This window comes from Giraffa tippelskirchi, chromosome 4 (genome assembly GCF_054371585.1).
Source record: "Giraffa tippelskirchi isolate mGirTip1 chromosome 4, T2T-mGirTip1v1.2.pri, whole genome shotgun sequence".
NCBI lineage: Eukaryota > Metazoa > Chordata > Mammalia > Artiodactyla > Giraffidae > Giraffa > Giraffa tippelskirchi.
In genome coordinates this window covers 112,436,322-112,456,208 of record NC_137278.1, presented here as the reverse complement: position 1 = coordinate 112,456,208, position 19,887 = coordinate 112,436,322, and the positions used below count along the sequence as shown (strand labels likewise).

The 19,887-nt window shown below is 36.5% G+C and overlaps 1 protein-coding gene across 1 annotated transcript in view; it reads right to left on the bottom strand.

The window, feature by feature from the left end:
• The window catches only part of OTOGL (otogelin like), a 431,190-nt gene that overhangs the window by 81,475 nt on the left and 329,828 nt on the right, over nucleotides 1-19,887 (bottom strand). The window contains exons 27-29 of the mRNA XM_081593187.1: nucleotides 18,324-18,431; nucleotides 17,426-17,564; nucleotides 6,240-6,374 (exon numbers count right to left, since the gene is read on the bottom strand). Coding sequence (XP_081449313.1) covers nucleotides 6,240-6,374; nucleotides 17,426-17,564; nucleotides 18,324-18,431 — 382 coding nt within the window. The remainder of the gene's footprint in view (nucleotides 1-6,239; nucleotides 6,375-17,425; nucleotides 17,565-18,323; nucleotides 18,432-19,887) is intronic.

Sequence of the window (19,887 nt, the reverse complement as noted above, 5' to 3'; positions counted from 1 at the left end):
AAAGACTACAAAACAAAGGGAAAAAAATCCCTGTTTTCATCAAGGGGGTATACATTTTCATTTCACCAGGTCCACAAAATGTAGCATACCAGGCCGCCATATCACTCTCTGCCATAGAATCTATTCTTATCATTTTGATTACACTTTTCAGGACCTTTTCATCATCTGATTTGTCTTTGGCTTTATTATCTGTCTTCCTCCCTTTGTGGATGTTAGCTCCTAGAAAGATGTACTTTGTCAAGTTTACGGCAGTATCTGCACCTTCTAGATCAAGGGTAACTCATATATTTTTAAAACCTTCTTGCACTGGCCTACTCATAGTTCTCAGCTTCCAGCCTGAGCAACAATAATCAAAGCAAGTAAGTGAAATGTTTGTGGCTTATAGCTCCTTTTCAATCCATGAAATACTTTGTCATGCATTTTCCTATTAAACTTCCTTCAGGCTGGTTGACATATCACTGGAACATAAAATAAATTTTTGGATAAGATTACTGCACTTCCTTCAGATTGGTTTTGTATTAGTTATCCTGATATAAAAGCACATCCTCTATATTTGCCTGTAGAGTTAAATCCTTCATTTTTATTAGACAGGGCAGTTTGCTACAAGAGAACAATCCTCTTTGGTCAGAAGGAGATACTGTACTTCTTTCTTTTCAGATTAGGAAGCAAAGATGTTTCTTCTTATAAGAATGAAGTATTACGCTTTGCCCAAAATAGAGACCTCCGCTTCAGAGGAGAATTACAACACTATAAATAAACTCTAGTGATGTTAGAAAAATAAGTTATAAAAGTGAAGAATTAAAAATTTTAAAATACAGCTTAAACAAACTCATAAGATATTTATATCCTACATACTTGATAAAATTAGAACTGTATATTTATTGAAAAAATAACAGGTTTTTTTCCTTCCCCTAAATGAGCAATCCATCTGCCATAAATTAAATGGTACTCATTTTCACTTTTAATGTTCAAGAAAAAGTATCAACCAGGGATTTGTCAGGGTCAAACTATTTTTATGATTTTTCTTCATCTTCCTTTATGCTTCACAATTGATATGAAGGGGATTCATCAACAGCTCCATTCAGGTGAAAACTGGAAGATGAAAGTTACACAGAGCTGCAATTACCACTTCAAAAATGTGTCAAACAGTGTTGATAAGAGCATTTACTATTTTCAGTTTTTCTTTTTTTTTTTAAAAACACATCCTTTTTCTTAGAGAAAACTTTTACCAATAAATGAATATCCAGCTGAAGGCTACCCTAAACCACAGTAATTATTTCAAAAAGATGTCAACATGGCTTATACAAACTCTGTTTTACTCAAATCTTGATCACTGCCTGGTTGGTCTCAACATTTCTGACTACGACATGAGCTCTGATCTAGGGCATCGATTCTTAAATGTTAGTGTACAGAAGAATTTGGGGTACCATTAAAATATTGATTGTCATCAGCTTCAGCCATTCTAATACCTGAGATGGAGTTCATGAACCAGCTCTTACAATTAATATTCTAGATGATTTGAATGCAGAATTTTTGCAAACCAGACTGAGAAATGCTAATCTAAAAATTCAGAAATAGGCCACTTTTAAAGGCCATATGTCAGATTATGTTGCTTAATTCCAAACTTTCTTCCTTGTAAAGTAAGTTCAAATATATTACACAGCCATCCTATCGACTGCCTTTGTCCCTGAGCTTCCTGCGTGAAAGTCAATATGAACACTCCTCCCTGAATCTCTTTACCTCACTCTCCCTCCACCATCCCCATCTATCTCCACCAAACTAAACTGCTTGAGTTCTCCAAACATGCCATTTTATCTTTCAACTCTGTTCCTTTCAACATGACTGTTCCCCTGTACCATCTTTCTATGTTCTCTCCTCACCTGGCTAATACCTGCTCAACCTTTAAAGACTCAGTTCAAATCTTTCTCCCCAAAGCATGTCTTCTGAGCCTCCAAAAATAAAGAGGATGAAGGTGAGGAGGAGAGGGATTTTCTGAAATACATCTTTCATTTAACTCTCATATGAACTTAAGAAGTGGGTTTCACTCAGTTCAGTTCAGTCGCTCAGTGGTGTCCGACTCTTTGCGACCCCATGAATTGCAGCACGCCAGGCCTCTCTGTCCATCACCAACTCCCGGAGTCCACCCAAACCCATGTCCATCGAGTCGGTGATGCCATCCAACCATCTCATCCTCTGTCGTCCCCTTCTCCTCCTGCCCCCAATCCTACCCAGCATTAGGGTCTTTTCCAATGAGTCAACTCTTCGCATGAGGTGGCCGAAGTATTGGAGTTTCAGCTTCAACATCAGTCCTCCCAATGAACACCCAGGAGTGATTTCCTTTAGGATGGATTTACTGGATCTCCTTGTAGTCCAGGGGACTCTCGAGAGTCTTCTCCAACACCACAGTTCAAAAGCATCAATTCTGCAGTGCTCAGCTTTCTTCACCATAATCATCCCAAAGTTACAAATGTGAAAACTATAGCTTGGAAGGGTTGCCCAAAGTGACGGAGTCAGCAGGAGACAGAACAGGGGTTCTAAGTGACTACTAACTGACTCTAAAGGCTATGCACTTTACAACTACCCTCAACATCCCAAGTTGGCTTAGGTCTTCATCTTAGGGATGGTTCTGCTTTCCTAAGCACACTCCTACCATTGCATACCACATCACACAGCCTCATTTACTTGAATGTATCCCTCTGAGTTCAGTTCAGTTCAGTCGCTCAGTCGTGTCCGACTCTTTGCAACCCCATGAATTGCAGCACGCCAGGCCTCTCTGTCCATCACCAACTTCCAGAGTCAACCCAAACCCATGTCCAACGAGTCAGTGATGCCATCCAACCATCTCATCCTCTGTCATCCCCTCCTTCTCCTGCCACCAATCATACCCAGCATTAGGGTCTTTTCAAATGAGTCAACTCTTCTCATGAGGTGGTCAAAATATTGGAGTTTCAGCTTCAACATCAGTCCTTCCAATGAACACCCAGGATTGATCTCCTTTAGGATGGATTGACTGGATCTCCTTGCAGTCCAAGGGACTCTCAAGAGTCTTCTCCAACACCACAGTTCAAAAGCAACAATTCTGCGGAGCTCAGCTTTCTTCACCATCCAACACTCACATCCATACATGACCACTGGAAAAACCATAGCCTTGACTAGACGGACTTTTGTTGGCAAAGTAATGTCTCTGCTTTTAAATATGCTATCTAGGTTGGCCATAACCTTCCTTCCAAGGAGTAAGCGTCTTTTAATTTCATGGCTGCAATCACCATCAGCAAGGATTTTGGAGCCCCAAAAAATAAAGTCTGACACTATTTCCACTGTTTCCCCATCTATTTGCCATGAAGTGATGGGACCAGATGCCATGATCTTAGTTTTCTGAACGTTGAGCTTTAAGCCAACTTTTTCACTCTTCTCTTTCACTTTCATCAAGAGGCTCCTTAGTTCCTCTTCACTTTCTGCCATAAGGGTGGTGTCATCCGCATATCTGAGGTTATTGATCCTTCTCTCGGCAATCTTGATTCCAGCTTGTGCTTCCTCCAGCCCAGCGTTTCTCATGATGTACTCTGCATATAAGTTAAATAAGCAGGGTGACAATATACAGCCTTGACGTACTCCTTTTCCTATTTGGAACCAGTCTGTTGTTCCATGTCCAGTTCGAACTGTTGCTTCCTGGCCTGCATACAGGTTTCTCAAGAGGCAGGTCAGGTGGTCTGGTATGCCCATCTTTTTCAGAATTTTCCACAGTTTATTGTGATCCACACAGTCAAAGGCTTTGGCATAGTCAATAAAGCAGAAATAGATGTTTTTCTGGAACTCTCTTGCTTTTTCGATGATCCAGCGGATATTGGCAATTTGACCTCTGGTTCCTCTGCTTTTTCCAAAACCAGCTTGAACATCTGGAAATTCACGGTTCACGTATTGCTGAATCCTGGCTTGGAGAATTTTGAACATTACTTTACTAGCATGTGAGATGAGTACAATTGTGCGGGAGTTTGAGCATTATTTGGCATTGCCTTTCTTTGGGATTGGAATGAAAACTGACCTTTTCCAGTCCTGTGGCCACTGCTGAGTTTTCCAAATTTGCTGGCATGTCGAGTGCAGCACTTTCATAGCATCATCTTTCAGGATTTGAAATAGCTCAACTGGAATTCCATCACCTCCGCTAGCTTTGTTCGTAGTGATGCTTTCCAAGGCCCACTTGACTTCACATTCCAGGATGTCTGGCTCTAGGTGAGTGATCACACCATCGTGATTATCTGGGTCATGAAGATCTTTTTTATACAGTTCTTCTGTGTATTCTTGCCACCTCTTCTTAATATCTTCTGCTTCTGTTAGATCCATACCATTTTTGTCCTTCATCGAGCCTATCTTTGCATGAAATGTTCCTTTGGTATCTCTAATTTTCTTGAAGAGATCTTGTCTTTCCCAATCTGTTGTTTTCCTCTATTTCTTTGGATTGATTGCTGAGGAACGCTTTCTTATCTCTCCTTGCTGTTCTTTGGAACTCTGCATTCAGATGGGAATATCTTTCCTTTTTTCCTTTGCTTTTCGCTTCTCTTCCTTTCCCAGCTATTTGTAAGGCCTCCTCAGACAGCCATTTTGCTTTTTTGCATTTCTTTTCCATGGGGATTTTCTTGATCCCTGTCTCCTGTACAATGTCACGAACCTCTGTCCATAGTTCATCAGGCACTCTGTCTATCAGGTCTAGTCCCTTAAATCTATTTGTCACTTCTACTATATACTCATAAGGGATTTGATCTAGGTCATACCTGAATGGACTAGTGGTTTTCCCAACTTTCTTCAATTTAAGTCTGAATTTGGCAATAAGCAGTTCATGATCTGAGCTACAGTCTGCTCCTGGTCTTGTTTTTGCTGACTGTATAGAGCTTCTCCGTCTTTGGCTGCAAAGAATATAATCAATCTGATTTCGGTGTTGACCATCTGGTGATGTCCACGTGTAGAGTCTTCTCTTGCGTTGTTGGAAGAGGGTGTTTGCTATGATCAGTGCGTTCTCTTGGCAAAACTCTATTAGCCTTTGCCCTGCTTCATTCTGTACTCCAAGGCCTAATTTGCCTGTTACGCCAGGTGTTTCTTGACTTCCTACTTTTGCATTCCAGTCCCCTATAATGAAAAGGACATCTTTTTGGGGTGTTAGTTCTAGAAGTTCTTGTAGGTCTTCATAGAACCGTTCAACTTCAGCTTCTTCGGCGTTACTGGTCGGGGCATAGACTTGGATTACTGTGATATTGAATGGTTTGCCTTGGAAATGTACAGAGATCATTCTATCGTTTTTGAGATTGCATCCAAGTACTGCCTTTCGGACTCCTCTGTTGACCATGATGGCTACTCCATTTCTACAAGTACCTTAAAGGCAAAGTACAGTGTCTTTTCATTGTTGTGGCCCCAATAATTAACACATATTTTGGTATAAAGTAAACATTTTGAATCAATGAAAGAATGAATGAAATTTATTCATTCTTTCAAATTACACTGGCTCCAAGTATACAAGAAGGAACAAAGAAAACAGTGGTCTCACTCTCACAGAACTCATAGACAAATAGAAAAGACAGACCACCACAGAATTTCACCAAAGTGTGATGCACATCCTGACAGGGAGGTTGAGCACTTGAGGAAGATTTCCTTAAAGGAGATAAGACTTCTCACATAAGAGTAGGTTAAATGGAAAAGCTGATCCAGGTAGGAGCAATGGCATTCAGGAATAATCAGAGGTGAGAGAAAAATATAGAGCATTTGAAGAACTGATCTAAGTCCCAATTTCTAGAACATGGGCTCGAGCAGAAAGTGATGAGACATGCTGCAGGAGAGGTGGCCATGACCAGATTGGTGAGGCCTTGTAGGGGCAATGGGAGGTCATCTGAAAGTTTCAAAGCACAAGGGTGACAGGAGATGAGGAATCCATCTTAGAAAAATCACCCCTGGCCGCAGTCTGGCAAGATGGATCAGAGGGGAAAAACAGACTGGAGGCTAGCTTGGATAGCTTGGATAATGTTGAAAGCCTCCAGGTAACTGACGGCAAGGAAAGAATTGGCAAGTGGAGATGTGGAGTGTAAACAAAAGAGACAAATCAAGTATAATTTACTCAAGCCACATAAAATGACAAAGAAAAAAATCAAATTCTAGTAACCACGTATAAAGAAAAGTACCTCAAACTGCTTCTATTTTCTTTTCAGTATACTCAGGACAAGTTAAAATGATTTTACAAAAAATAATTCACTAACCTGTTTGTAAGGAGAATCATTCAGGTAAATCTCAGTGGCCCCAACTGAAATCAAAACACTTTTAGAACAAACAATATCGTTGTCAAAGCATTTCTTGTTCTGGGCAATGACAGATATATCTGAATCATCTGTACTCTGAAATGTCAAAAATATTATATTAATACAAATCTATACCATACATAATTTTTACTTATTTTTCATTAAATCTTAAAGAATTCCAAGATTTATAATGAATTGTATTGAAAATGAAATACAACTTACTTCTAAAGTAAAAATCATTTTGATCTCATAATGTAAAGAATTTAATAAAAATATAGCAAGTTAGCTCAATATTTAAACTTTTATCTATAATAACTCCTCTTAAAATGTTCCAAGAAAGCTTTCTTTCCATTTTATCATTTGTTGTGCTTGTCCAGTTGCTTAATCATGTCCAACTCTTTGCGACCCCATGAACTGCAGCACGTCAGGCTTCCATACCCTTCACCATCTCCCAGAGCTTGATCAAACTCATGTCCATTGAGTTGGCAATGCCATCCAACTATCTCATCCTGTTCTGTCCCCTTTCCTCCTGCCTTCAATCTTTCCCATCATCAGGGTCTTTTCAAATGAGTCAGCTCTTTGCATCAGGTGGCCAAAGTATTGGAGTTTCAGCTTCAGCATCAGTCCCTCCAATGAATCTTCAGGATTCTATTCCTTTAGGATTGACTCATTTGATCTCCTTTCAGCCCAAGAGACTCTCAAGAGCTCTCTCCAGCATCACAGTTTGAAAGCATCAATTCTTCAGCACTCGGCCTTCTTTATGGTCCAACTCTCACACCCATAAATGGCTATTGGAAAAACCATAGATTTGACTATATGGACCTTTGTTGGCAAAGTAATGTCTCTGCTTTTTAATATGCTGTCTAGGTTTGACATACCTTTTCTTCCAAGGAGCAAGCATCTTTTAATTTCATGGCTGCAGTCACCATCTGCAGTGATTTTGGAGTCCAAGAAAATTGTGCCATTGTCTGAACATTCTTTGGCATTGCCTCTCTTTAGAATTGGAATGAAAACTGATCTTTTCCAATCGTGTGGCCAATGCTGAGTTTTCCAAACTTGCTGACATATTGAGTGCAGCACTTTCACAGAAACATCTTTTAGGATTTGAAATAGCTCAGCTGGAATTCTATCACCTCCACTAGCTTTGTTCGTAGTGAAGCTTCCTAAGGCCCACTTGACTTCACATTCCAGGATGTCTGGCTCTAAGTGAGTGATCACACCATTGGGGTTATCTGGGTCATTAAGATCTTTTTTGTATAGTTCTTCTGTGTATTCTTGCCACCTCTTCTTCATATCTTCTGCTTCTGTTAGTTTCATACTGTTTCTGTCCTTTATTGTGCCCATCTTTGCATGAAACTCTCCCTTTGTATCTCTGATTTTCTTGAAGAGATCTCTAGTCTTTCCCATTCTATTATTTTCCTCCATTTCTTTGCACTGTTCACTTAGGAAGGCTTTCTTATCTCTCCTTGCTATTCTTTGGAACTCTGCATTCAGATGGGTGTATCTTTCCTTTTCTCCTTTGCATTTCTTCTTTACTCAGCTATTTGTAAAGCCTCCTCAGACAACTATTTTGCCTTTTTGCATTTCTTTTTCTCAGTGATGGTTTTGATAACTGCCTTCTGCATAATGTTATGAACCTCTGTCCATAGTTCTTCAAGCACTCTATCAGATCTAAACCTTTGAATCTATTAGTCAGTTTCAGTGTATAATCATAATGGATTTGAATTAGGTTGTACCTGAATGGCCTAGTGGTTTTCCCTACTTTCGTCAATTTAAGTCTGAATTTTGCAATAAGGAGTTCACAATCTGAGCCACAGTCAGCTTCTGGTCTTGTTTTTGCTGACTGTATAGAGCTTCTCCATCTTTGGCTCAAAAGAATATAATCAATCTGATTTTGGTATTGACCATCTGGTGATGTCCATGTGTAGAGTCTTCTCTTGTTTTGTTGGAAGAAAGTGTTTGCTATGACCAGTGCGTTCTTTGACAAAATTCTATTAGCCTTTTCCCTACTCCATTCTGTACTCCTAGGCCAAACTTGCTTGTTACCCCAGATACGTCTTGACTTCCTACTTTTGCATTCCAGTCCCCTATAATGAAAAGGACATCTTTTTTGGGTGTTAGATCTAGAAGATCTTGTAGGTCTTCATAGAACTTTTCAACTTCAGCTTTTTTAGCATTACTGGTTGGGGCATATACTTGGATTACTATGATATTGAATGGTTTGTCTTGGAAACGAACCAAGATCATTCTGTCGTTTTTGACATTGCACGCATGTACTGCATTTTGGACTCTGTTGACTATGATGGCTACTCCATTTCTTCTAAGGGATTCTTGCCCACAGTAGTAGATATAATGGTCATCTGAGTTAAATTCGCCCATTCCCTTCCAGTTTAGTTCACTGGTTCCTAAAACGTCGATGTTCACTCTTGCCGTCTCTTGTTCGACCATATCTAATTTACCTTGATTCATGGACCTAACATTCCAGGTTCCTATACAATATTGCTCTTTACAGCATCGGACTTTACTTTCACCATCAGACACATCCACAACTGGGTGTTGTTTCCTCTTTGGCTCAGCCATTTCATTCCTTCTGGAGATATTTCTTCTCTCTTCTCCAGTAGCATGTGGGGTACCAATTGACCTGGGGAGTTCATCTTTCGGCATCATATCTTTTTGCCTTTCATACTTTTCATTTATTATTACAGCTCAAATTTATCAACCAGTTTCTTCTCATCAAACATGCAATAAGATTTGTCACTTAAGGAAATTTTAAAAGAGATATTTTCATTTAGACAATATCTTTTGTTGTATTTTAAGGAGTTCTCTGGCTAAATAATTATTTGCCTAAAGATAAAATCAAAATAAATATAAAACTTTGATACTGTGTTAGTAAATAAAATAATGCATATAATATGAGGGCTTACTTTGAACTTTACATGCATGATCTCATTTAAGTCTTATCACAATTCTTGAATTATGTATTATCTCCATTTTATAGATAAAGAAACAGAGGTTAAGGATTAAATGAACGTCCAAAGTCACTTAGCTAAATAAGAACAGAGTTCAAAACCCTGTTTTTTCTTAATGCCACTTTTAGAGAAATTAGGGAGAGTTTAGAAATGGTTGAGGAGAAAATTCAATTGTAGGTTAGAGGGAATGTTTAGTTTCAGAGAATGTTATGTAATCTCTCACACTCTAAACCTGCTCTCCATCTCCTCACCCTCACCTGCCTTCAGCCACTCCCCTCTCCAATCCACCAAGAACCCACTCTCTGGAAACACAGTTTCTGATTTTGTACACCATTTTCATGAATTGGTTTCAATAGTTCTATAAATCCTGGAAGTTCATTGTAAAAGATTGTTTTGAGTATGTGTAATTTTCTAGGAAGAAAGTCCATGATTTTCGTTACATCTTTGAAGTGGTCCTTATTGTTATGAAAGTTAAAGCCCCATTGCTCTGAGTCCTTCCACTAATTTGTGGAAGGTGGGATATCATAGAAAGGAAAGTGACAATTCTCTCAAACATCTGGAAATCACATAGGTCTTGATATGAATTCACCATACTTAGTTTTTTATATCACCAACAATATGAATACTAGTACAACATATTTCTTGGTTTGGCCAAATTCTGTCTTATTAGTAATTAGTATAGCATGTTGCCTAGAAGACAGGTTTACAATGAATGCTGTTGACTGAGTAATTAATGTGTCCCTTTGTGACCCAGTTTTCCTTGCTTCACAGGAACTGAGAACTTTTTCTTCTTCTTAACAATTCTTTTCTAAAGTACTGCCTAAATTTTGAATAGGAGAATAATAAGGGCCATTAAGATGATTATGGCATTGTATTACTCAAAAAAAAACAATGTCATACTTTTCTGCCCTTATGAATGATTTTCAAAGAAGAAACATATGTATAATTCAGGGTTTTGTTTTGTTCTTCCTCTCTGTTGTTGTTTTTCAGTCAGTCAGTCATGTTGGACTCTTTGTGACCCTATGGACTGCAGCACACCAGGCTTCCCTATCTTTCACTATCTCCCGAGTTTGCTCAAACTCATGTCTATTGAATCAGTGAAGCCATCCAATCATCTCATCCACTGCCATCCCTTTCTCCTCCTGCCTTCAATCTTTCCCAGCATCAGGGTCTCTTTGCAATGAGTCAGTTCTTTGCCTCTGGTGGCCAAAGTATTGGAGTTTCAGCTTCAGCATTAGTCCTTCCAATGAATATTCAGGATTGATTTCCTTTAGGATTGAGTGGTTTATCTCCTTGCAATCCAAGACACTCTCAAGAGTCTTCTCCAGCACTACAGTTCGAAAGCATCAATTCTTTGGCGCTCAGCCTTCTTTATGGTCCAACTCTCACATCCATACATGACTACTGGAAAAACCAAGCTTTGACTATAAGGACCTTTGTCAGCAAGAGTTATTAGATTAAGGGATCTGAAAAGCCAGCTGCAAGGATTTCTATTACCATTATATTTCTATTACTATCAATTAAAGTGCCTCAGTATTAGCTTTAGTCTGTATATTAACTCAGAAATGCCAAGAAGTAGTCTGTATTGTATGGTCTGCCTGGTAATATCATGTTATGCTGACAGTAACTTGAAACAATATCAATTCCTATGAGCCATGTTTCTCCAATTTCCATTTCTAATATATTTCAAGCTAATATTAGGTTTGAAGATAATGCTAGAGTTGCTAAGCAACACAGTAAGAAATGATTACAAAACTAGAGTAAAAAAGTCAAGAGCCATGTGCCATATGGATTCCTCAAAACTTCTATGCTTAGGTACTGAAAACGTTGATAGAGAATATTCTCCCAAGTGATTCTGAACTATAAAACATCAGTACCTCTCAAGGTACTATATTATTTTACTTGACATGTCAGTTTAAGACTTGTCATTGTCCCAGCCCCTTTGAAGGGTAACTATACTACAGAAAGTCACTGCTGATACAGCAGCCTCAGGCAACCATGGTGTATGTTCCACAGCTGAATGGCCTCAAAGCAGCACTTTCTCTGATGGGCCAAGGGACTGTATTGCACACACACACACACAAAGACAACTCTAGCCAATTAGATTCTCTCTCACATTTGAATCAAAAGGAAGGGAAAGTAAGCAAAAGATCATATGCTTATTTTTAAAAGAAATGCTTACATCTCAAATCTACAATGTGTTTTGGTCTTTAATTTGTTCTTTATTTGTATCATTTTCTTTTTCACTTACTTATATTCCTGAATATACATTTAAAATTTTGTTAGTTAATTCCATCATCTCTTTCATAACCTCTGGAAGGCAGAAAATATTTTTATTTTATGGGGAATAAATTTTACTCACAGTGAAATTTTCATATAATGTTTACATGCTACTTCTTTCTCTCTCTCTCTTTTGAAGTGCCGCACTATTTTATAATTACTGTGCCATTAATTTGCATTTTACTCTTATTTGACAGAGAAAGCTCTATCTAGATCTTTATGTTTGCCTAAATACAGTGTAATGATTTCCTTTGACTTCTTTTCCTCTCTGTTTTCATTTCCCTAGATAGACAGATGTATGGATGATGAATAGATAAATACATGCACACATACACAAATACATACAGGTCTATCCTTCAAGATATTATGAGATTACAGACAACTAAGAATTTTATAGAGGAGACAGACATGAAAATATGGAACTTGTGAGACCTAGTGTTTTAAGAAAGAGCTCACCAGAAGACACTGAGGAGGGGTCAGATACAAAGACCAGCAGAGGCAGTAGAAATACCTCAGAGAATACAAAGCAAGATCTACTTCCAAAAAGGAAGATAAACATTAAAAAGTTTCAACTGGATTTTGCAAATGTCATCATTAACTTTTACAGTTGCAATTTTATATGACTCTTGTGATTTTGTGATTTAGACTCTCTCACACCAGTCTAAATTTTGAAGGAGGCAAGACTCATATCTATGTTGCACATCCTTACCTTCACTTTTCAGCATAGGTCCTGACACATAAAAATCACACAGAAAAATAATGATATGAAAAATGATGCAAGGCATATACATTTGAGAGCAATATTAGAAGGGTTTTCAGAGACTTAAGGAGAGTACCAAACGTTGGAGGTATCAACTGAACAGAATGTTGAAAAATCAAATCTAGAACAAGTTAAAGGAAGAAAACTAGCAGGGACTGGGGCTTGTCATAAACAATGGAAGCAAAGTTTGACTCTGAAATCTGGGAGTTGGAATATTAAATTTCTCACTTTTGCTGAACACATCCAATGTTCTCTTCCTCTGAGCTTATAGCACAGGTCAAGTTGCTGTTTGCTGTCTCAACTCTTTTTACTCTTAAAAACGTCTTACTTTTTTTACTTTATTACCTCAGGAAATACAATGATGACTTTGTCATAGGTTTGCTTCAATACGCATAAAAAATAATGGGCTATATTACAAGCGCTATTTACAGTATAGCACAGTATAACATAAGCAGCCTCAAAATGAATAAAATATCAGAGAACTTGAATTTTTAAAGTTTGATAAACATAAACAAAGATAGGGTAAGTATTCGCTTGTAACCAAGTTTCCTAAGACTCCACAATCCAGAGATTAAAAAACAGGTTTACTATTCCTTTGAACGTCAGAGTCAAGTAACATTATACTTTATGATAAAGTTGAGTAAGTATTAATTTTTAAAAGTCCAACTGGCAAATAAAAGTGAAATTTTTATGAATTAGATTACTATACCCTTCACAGGGCCCAAAAAAGTAAATGATAAGTTTTACCAAATAAAAATGCTTTACAAATGACAAAGATAAAGCCAAGAATTTGTAATCAAGACAAGGAGGAAAGAGAGCTGCTTGACAAAGAAAGAGGAATTAAATATGCTATCCACAGAAGTGAATCCTGCCTCTGAAAAAGCAGCAAGTCAATGAATGGTGCTGGCAGTCATTCTATCCTTCTCAAAGGAAATGCTGATTCTCAAAAAAAAAAAAAGACCTTGCCATGAAAAAGAGAAGCAGATGGAATAAGCAAAAAAAAACTATAAAACTATTGCAGTAGAAAAATCTCCAAGCATTGAAAAATTTATTATCTGGCATGGTAATATTTCAAAGCCATGACTATTAGGTTGCATTTGTTAATCACTAATTTGTCTTTGGTATGAAATAATTATCTACTCCATGGTCAAATAAAATATTTCTTGGCTTGTCAAGCATATGTTCGCCAAACTACTCCATCCATTCTGGGGTCCTGGTTCTGGTTTATTAATTTCAATAAGTATGCTCATTACAATACAATCAATAATTCACTAGTATAATTCTAATTAATTACTAACATAAGTTTTCTTTTCTTAATTTTCAAAGATTATTTTTTGTAAGCACATTTTCTTTTTTTAAAGAACATTATTAAATAAAAAAGAATAATTCTGCTTTGGCAGAGAAAAAAAAACATATACAATTCTAAAACTTAAAACTTTAGATTTTTCATACTCTTTATACATAATTTTTGCCACATGAACCCTAGTGATAGATCTTAACCCAGATATTTAACATTTTATCCAAATGTTGGACTAATACTCCCTGCGACATGTCTTATCATTTACAGGTAGGCATATCTCATTAAAACTTGAGACTGAATATGATGCATGTATTTTTACAGAAGAATATAGCAGCAAATTAAAGTGATGAGGGGAAATGAGGTTTACAAAGCCTGCAAACCAAACTATAATGGCTCTCGCCTGCCAAATAAAACAGCACTCTTATATTCAGTACCAATAAAAATGACTGTTATCATCATTCAGCATCAGACATAAGAAGATAATTTCATTTTGTCAGGAATCAGAGTTGAGACAAATATTCTACTTTCTGCACAATCACTTTTCTGTATACTTGAAACTAACATAATATTGTAAATTAATTATACTTCAACTAAGAAAAATCATTATTTGAAAATACAATGGAAAATATTATTATTTCTCTACTGCAAAGATAGATGAGGAGTTAAGGAAGAGCCAGGCAGATCAAATAAGTAGTTATTAAGAGTTTGCTAAATGCCCAGCATTTTGCAAAACGATGGAGGGGAAGGAAAAAAGAAATATAGAGTATGATCTCTGTTTTCAAAACTTCAGAATTTTCTTGGAGAAATCTATCCTAATATATAGAGAAGGAAGGTCTTTGCTAACACAGTTTACATTTAATAGGCCCTGAAAAATGTGTATTAAATGAATGAATGTAATTAAAAGTAATTAAATGAATGTAATTAAATTAAATGAATGAATGTATGAGCAAAGACCACACATTGGAAAATGTTTACAAAGATGGTAATACATGGACAAGGTTTAAAATGTTTTTAGTAAATACTTCTAAATAATTTTTCCATACACAAAGTGAAAATAAAGTTTGGCAGAATTTTTGCTTTCCTACTTAAAATGAAACCACAAAAGCATCATTAATTAACCTTAATGATATATTCAATGCTTGATACAGTATTGTCAATGATTGATAGTCATATTTGACACAGTATTGTCAATGATACTTTGTTTTTTCTAGATGTGACAAAGTTTACTATTCAGAAGAAGAGGAGAATTTCAAAAGTAGTTAAAATTGGTATTTTAAAGAAGGAAATGCTTTACATTGTTCCTATTCAAAGAATGGACAATGGACATGAAACATCAGAGTAGTTTATTTAAAATTGCAGACTCCAAGATACTGCTCCAAACATATAAAATCAGAACCTAGATTTTAAGAAGATTTCCAAGTTATATGCATACATACTAAAGTTTAAGAACACTGCTCTATAAACTTCATGTTCAAGGCATGTGTATGTATTTATAACAAATATAAGATTACTAATTAAGTGTAACTTTTTGAGTTCTACCCTCTAAAAAATGGGTACAAACAGAGCAAGTAATTTTTTAGCTCTTATCATAATTGTGCTAGCCCTAGTGAGGAACCCAAAAGAAGTATAACACAGAACTCTGATATAAAATGATACACAATCTAATTGAGCACATATAAAATAATCAGAATGTTAACGGGTTGCTTACTTTTGACATGAGGACTATCAAATTCTATAGGATGTGTAAGAACAGAACAGATAAATATGAACTAGAAAAGTCACTTTGAGGGAGTAGAGGCAATCAGGTACAGAAAAATACCCTGAGAAAAACCCTTGAAGGATTATCCTGAGAAGTTCGGTTTTATGGAAGCTGGTAAACGGGAGTCAGCTGCAGTTCATAAAAAAGCAATGACATGATAGCAATGCGAATCTTAGAAAGATTAACAGAATGAAAAATATTATTATTATAGGGATGAACTTGAGTCAGGAGACAGCCTAGAAGTTGAAGGTCAGAGCCATCCATGTTAATTTGGAACTCATCAGCTTGTAGATGAGGTTAAGATTATAGAGGTGGATGAACTTAACAAGCATTAGGAGAAAAGGAGAGAGACCCAAGCACAGACATCCAGTTCAGTGAACATTCAGTGGACAACTGTGTTCCCAGCATGGTGCTCAGCACTACTAAAACAATGGTGACTAGGGTTTGGTCCTTGCCCTGAAGGGGCCAACTCAGTCATCTATGGTCTGGGACTTATGCAAAAAGAAAAGGTAACAAAGAGACAAAGGAGAAACCAGAAGAGACAGTGAAGGACTACAAGAGCATAACAGCCAGAAATGCTAAGGAAGAGAGTTCTTAAGGACTATCAGAGACACCTAAATATCAAGGGAAGCAAGATTTGGTATAAAACCAGTCTGAAATATTTTGAGGAAAAAAAAAAAGTATCAGTTTGTGCATTCAAATCTCTAAATTGCTTTTTACTTTTCCAGGCTTCTCAGTTTACAACCTAAACTTCAAGAGGTAAGAAAATCCTCATGTAAAATTATTTGCTAAATAATACTTGTGTGAAGAGGACAAATACTCATAGAATGGATGTGTATCCCTGTGCCTTTCCTGTGGCCCAAGATGCATCAAAACCACACATACACACACCCTACAGGGAACTTGTCATCTCCTATAATTATCTAACTACCAAATCCATTCTCAGGGATTTATTCTTTAAGAAACTTAAAATTGTTCATAAAGGAGGCTAAAAATAGTACTGAAAGGGAAACTCAATGGTTTCCCTTGAAACATAGCAGGAGCTTTGCTTAAGTTTGGAAGGCTATATATTTACTATTTGTTTTTTATTTAAAATAACTAATACAAAATGGGAATGTGCCTACTTTCTTGACATATGCTAATAACATAAAAGCCTTACCCAGAAGAAAACACACATTCAAGAAAATCACAGTTTACCTTGCTGGATGAAAAGATGTTATTTTGCTTATTCTTGGGCAACTTCTTCCTAAAACTTATATTTTTCATTTAGAAACATAATTCTGGGACTCAATGATGTCTAAATAAAATTTAGAGATACAGAAAATCCAAATGCATTAAAGATATGAGAAATTTTAAGGATTCTATCAGATATACAAAGCCCAGGGTTTACCAAAGCATATCAACAAAACAGCATGTCAAGAAATGAGAATAATGCCATTTTAATTGCTACAGCTACAAACAATACATGGTCTAATACATGATTTAATGCCCTATATTTACATTCACTAAATTAAGTCAATAAAAATAAAAATGGTAGATATTTACTAAATAGTAAGTACTATATGCAAGTTTTACATATATTTATTTCATTCAATCCTGAGAACTACCCCTGGGAGATAGGGACAATTATTATCCTCATTTTACAAATGAGAAGACAGAGGCACAGAAAGGTTATGAAATTAGCTCATCACTTACAAATAATAAAACTGTACAATTAGTTAAGGAAATTAATTTAAAATTGCTATAACTTTTATAGGTTTTACTAATGATATGTGGATGTGATATGTCATGGTCTATCATACTTGTTTTTTACATTGTCTCTACATAACTAACTAAAACAAGTAATTGTGACATTGGCTTCCTGGTGGCTCAGCAGTAAAAGAATCTGCCTGCAGTGCAGGGGACCTGGGTTTGATCCCTGGGTCGGGAAGATCCCCTGGAGAAGGAAATGGCAACCTACTCCAGTATTCTTGCCTGGGAAATCCTACAGACAGAGGAGCTTGGTGGGCTATAGTCCATGGGGTGGCAAATAGTTGGACATGACTTAGCAACCAAACAACAATAACAACTGTGACATACCTTTATCAAAAATACCTGGCAATCACTGATATAATCATATTCCAGTCCATCAAAAGAATGATAATGCCGGTCCCCATATATTGTGCACACTGCTGGGCATGGATAATATGTGCAGATGAACATTCCTCGTCGACAAACACTATTAGAAAATAATACCAACACTGTTACCTTCCTAAGAAACGTGGCTCTAATTAGTTATTTTTCAGGGAGCATAAGTATTGGCAGGTTTGTATTCAAGGGTATTCACTGAGTCAATAACTCATAAATATGGCCAATTCTTTCTGATAACATTTTATTACAGTGATAGATAAGGCATATATTTACCACTCTGTCTTAAGACATCACAGACAAGCCTAGAAATTGTGCCTGGGTCACTTTGAAAACAGGTGATGGAATGAAAAATGAAACATACACCTGCCGGTCGCCAAAAGACTATAATTCCATCTCCTTTACTTGGGTCCATTTCAATACCTTTTGTTGTTGTTGTTCAGTCACAGACAGGATTTATTCACAAGCTTGAATTTTTATCCACATTTCAAGGAAACTGTATTTTAATTTTATTTTATGGTATTCTTTTGGATTATTTCCAAACAGAATACTTTTCATCAAATATGACCTTCTCTTTGGAATATTTATTATTTATAAATTTGAGATATGTTTTTCCTATTATATTTTCATTGTCATAGTTCATTTTTTACTTCTTGTTCAAACAAATAGGTATAAAAATAATGATCCCCCTGTAGGTAGTAGCTTCTCATCAACTCCTGAAGGCCTTTAAAATCTTATTTACTCAGATTTGGTTTGCTTTTTGATGAAACTCATCACATTAAGTAAATACAAGATGATTGAAACTAGTACAATCTCTTAGAGATGTTGTGAAATAAACAGATGTCATTACCAGGTATAGCATGGTGTAGCAATCACTTCTCCTGAGAGGTACTCCCAATCTTTCCAGGTACAGGGACAGCTTTCAGGAATGTAACACTTCCCTTTGTGCTCTGCCATCCTTTTGAGTGAAGAAGCAAATGCTATTTAATATCAACTACTAATTTCAGTTTTTTAAAAAATCAGCAATCTTGTCACATTCAAAACCATCTATATTTGTTACAACAGTTGTAAGCATGTTCTATCTAACCTATGAAAGAGTCAAATCCAGTCTTTTTCCCCTATTTTACCACACAGTATCTTTCACATCACAGAAATAAAGGCCAGGCAAATGACTGGATGCAATATTTTAAACTTTTTGCTATTGCTTAGTACAATAAAAGGGAGACAAGGGCCTAAATTTCTGGGTAACATGAGATATTCTGAAAATACAATTAAAGAGGATGTAAGGGTACCTTTCTTCAATATTTGCTTCAAATATTGACAATCCTGACTTCTTGCCTCCCTCCTCTCTCAAATATAAATAATCACATATGTTCCCCTAGTTCTCTGCTTCCTCACTCATAGTTCATACAACACAGTAAAGTGATTCTTTATTAAATGTGTATGTTGTCCACTTGACTTTAAGTTTCACTCCAAAAGACCAAGAATATCCTATTAATGGTTGTGTTCCCATGTGTAGCACAGAGCAGACACTCAATTGTTGCATAAAGGTGAAGGAGTGAAACTCTCTATATAAATTATGCATCATCTCATTCAGTTTGCTTTCTTTCAGACAACAGTGCCCTAGAGCCCATAATTTTTCCCCTTAACTTTCCCAAACTTTCAGTCACTTTCCCTGAGCACAGAATCTTCTGCCTAGAAAACTAAAAGATTTTTTCTCATCACTAAAGATCCAATTTAGTGCAATCTCTTTAGTCCATTCTTTTATGTTCCATACTCCCTATACGTAGCAATCTATACAAACATTTATTGGAGGGTTCATCCAATGAACTGCAAGTAATTCATTAAATGTCTTATAGAGAAAACAGTAACAAAAACTAGTATTTTTGAGTGTTAACCATGGCCCAGCCATTGTTCCACTCATTTTAAATGTATCATTGACCCATCTAATCCTAGTGACAGTTCCATAAGGTAGACTCTACTGTTTTCTTACATGCGTGTGTTCTAGTACTGTCTTCCCTATGTCTTAACAAAATGTCCCACACATTAGGTAGTTTGTAAACATTGGATGTTGAATTGTTTAGATAAGGGATGCCTCACTGAACTGCACCACAATTTTATTTTTAAATTCTCATTTCTTTTATTTCTTAAAGTATCATTCACTTCAGTTGTTGACTGACATATACTTGATTTATGGGCCATCTGGTGATGTCCATATGTAGAGTCATCTCTTATGTTGCTGGAAGAGGGTGTTTGCTATGGCCAGTGTGTTCTCCTGGCAAAACTCTGTTAGCCTTTGATTTGTAATGTTATATTAGCTTCTGGTGTACAGCATAGTGATTCAGTATTTTTATAGACTATACTACATTAAATGTGGTAAGTACAATTCTTGTACAATCAGCCAAAGTAGTGGT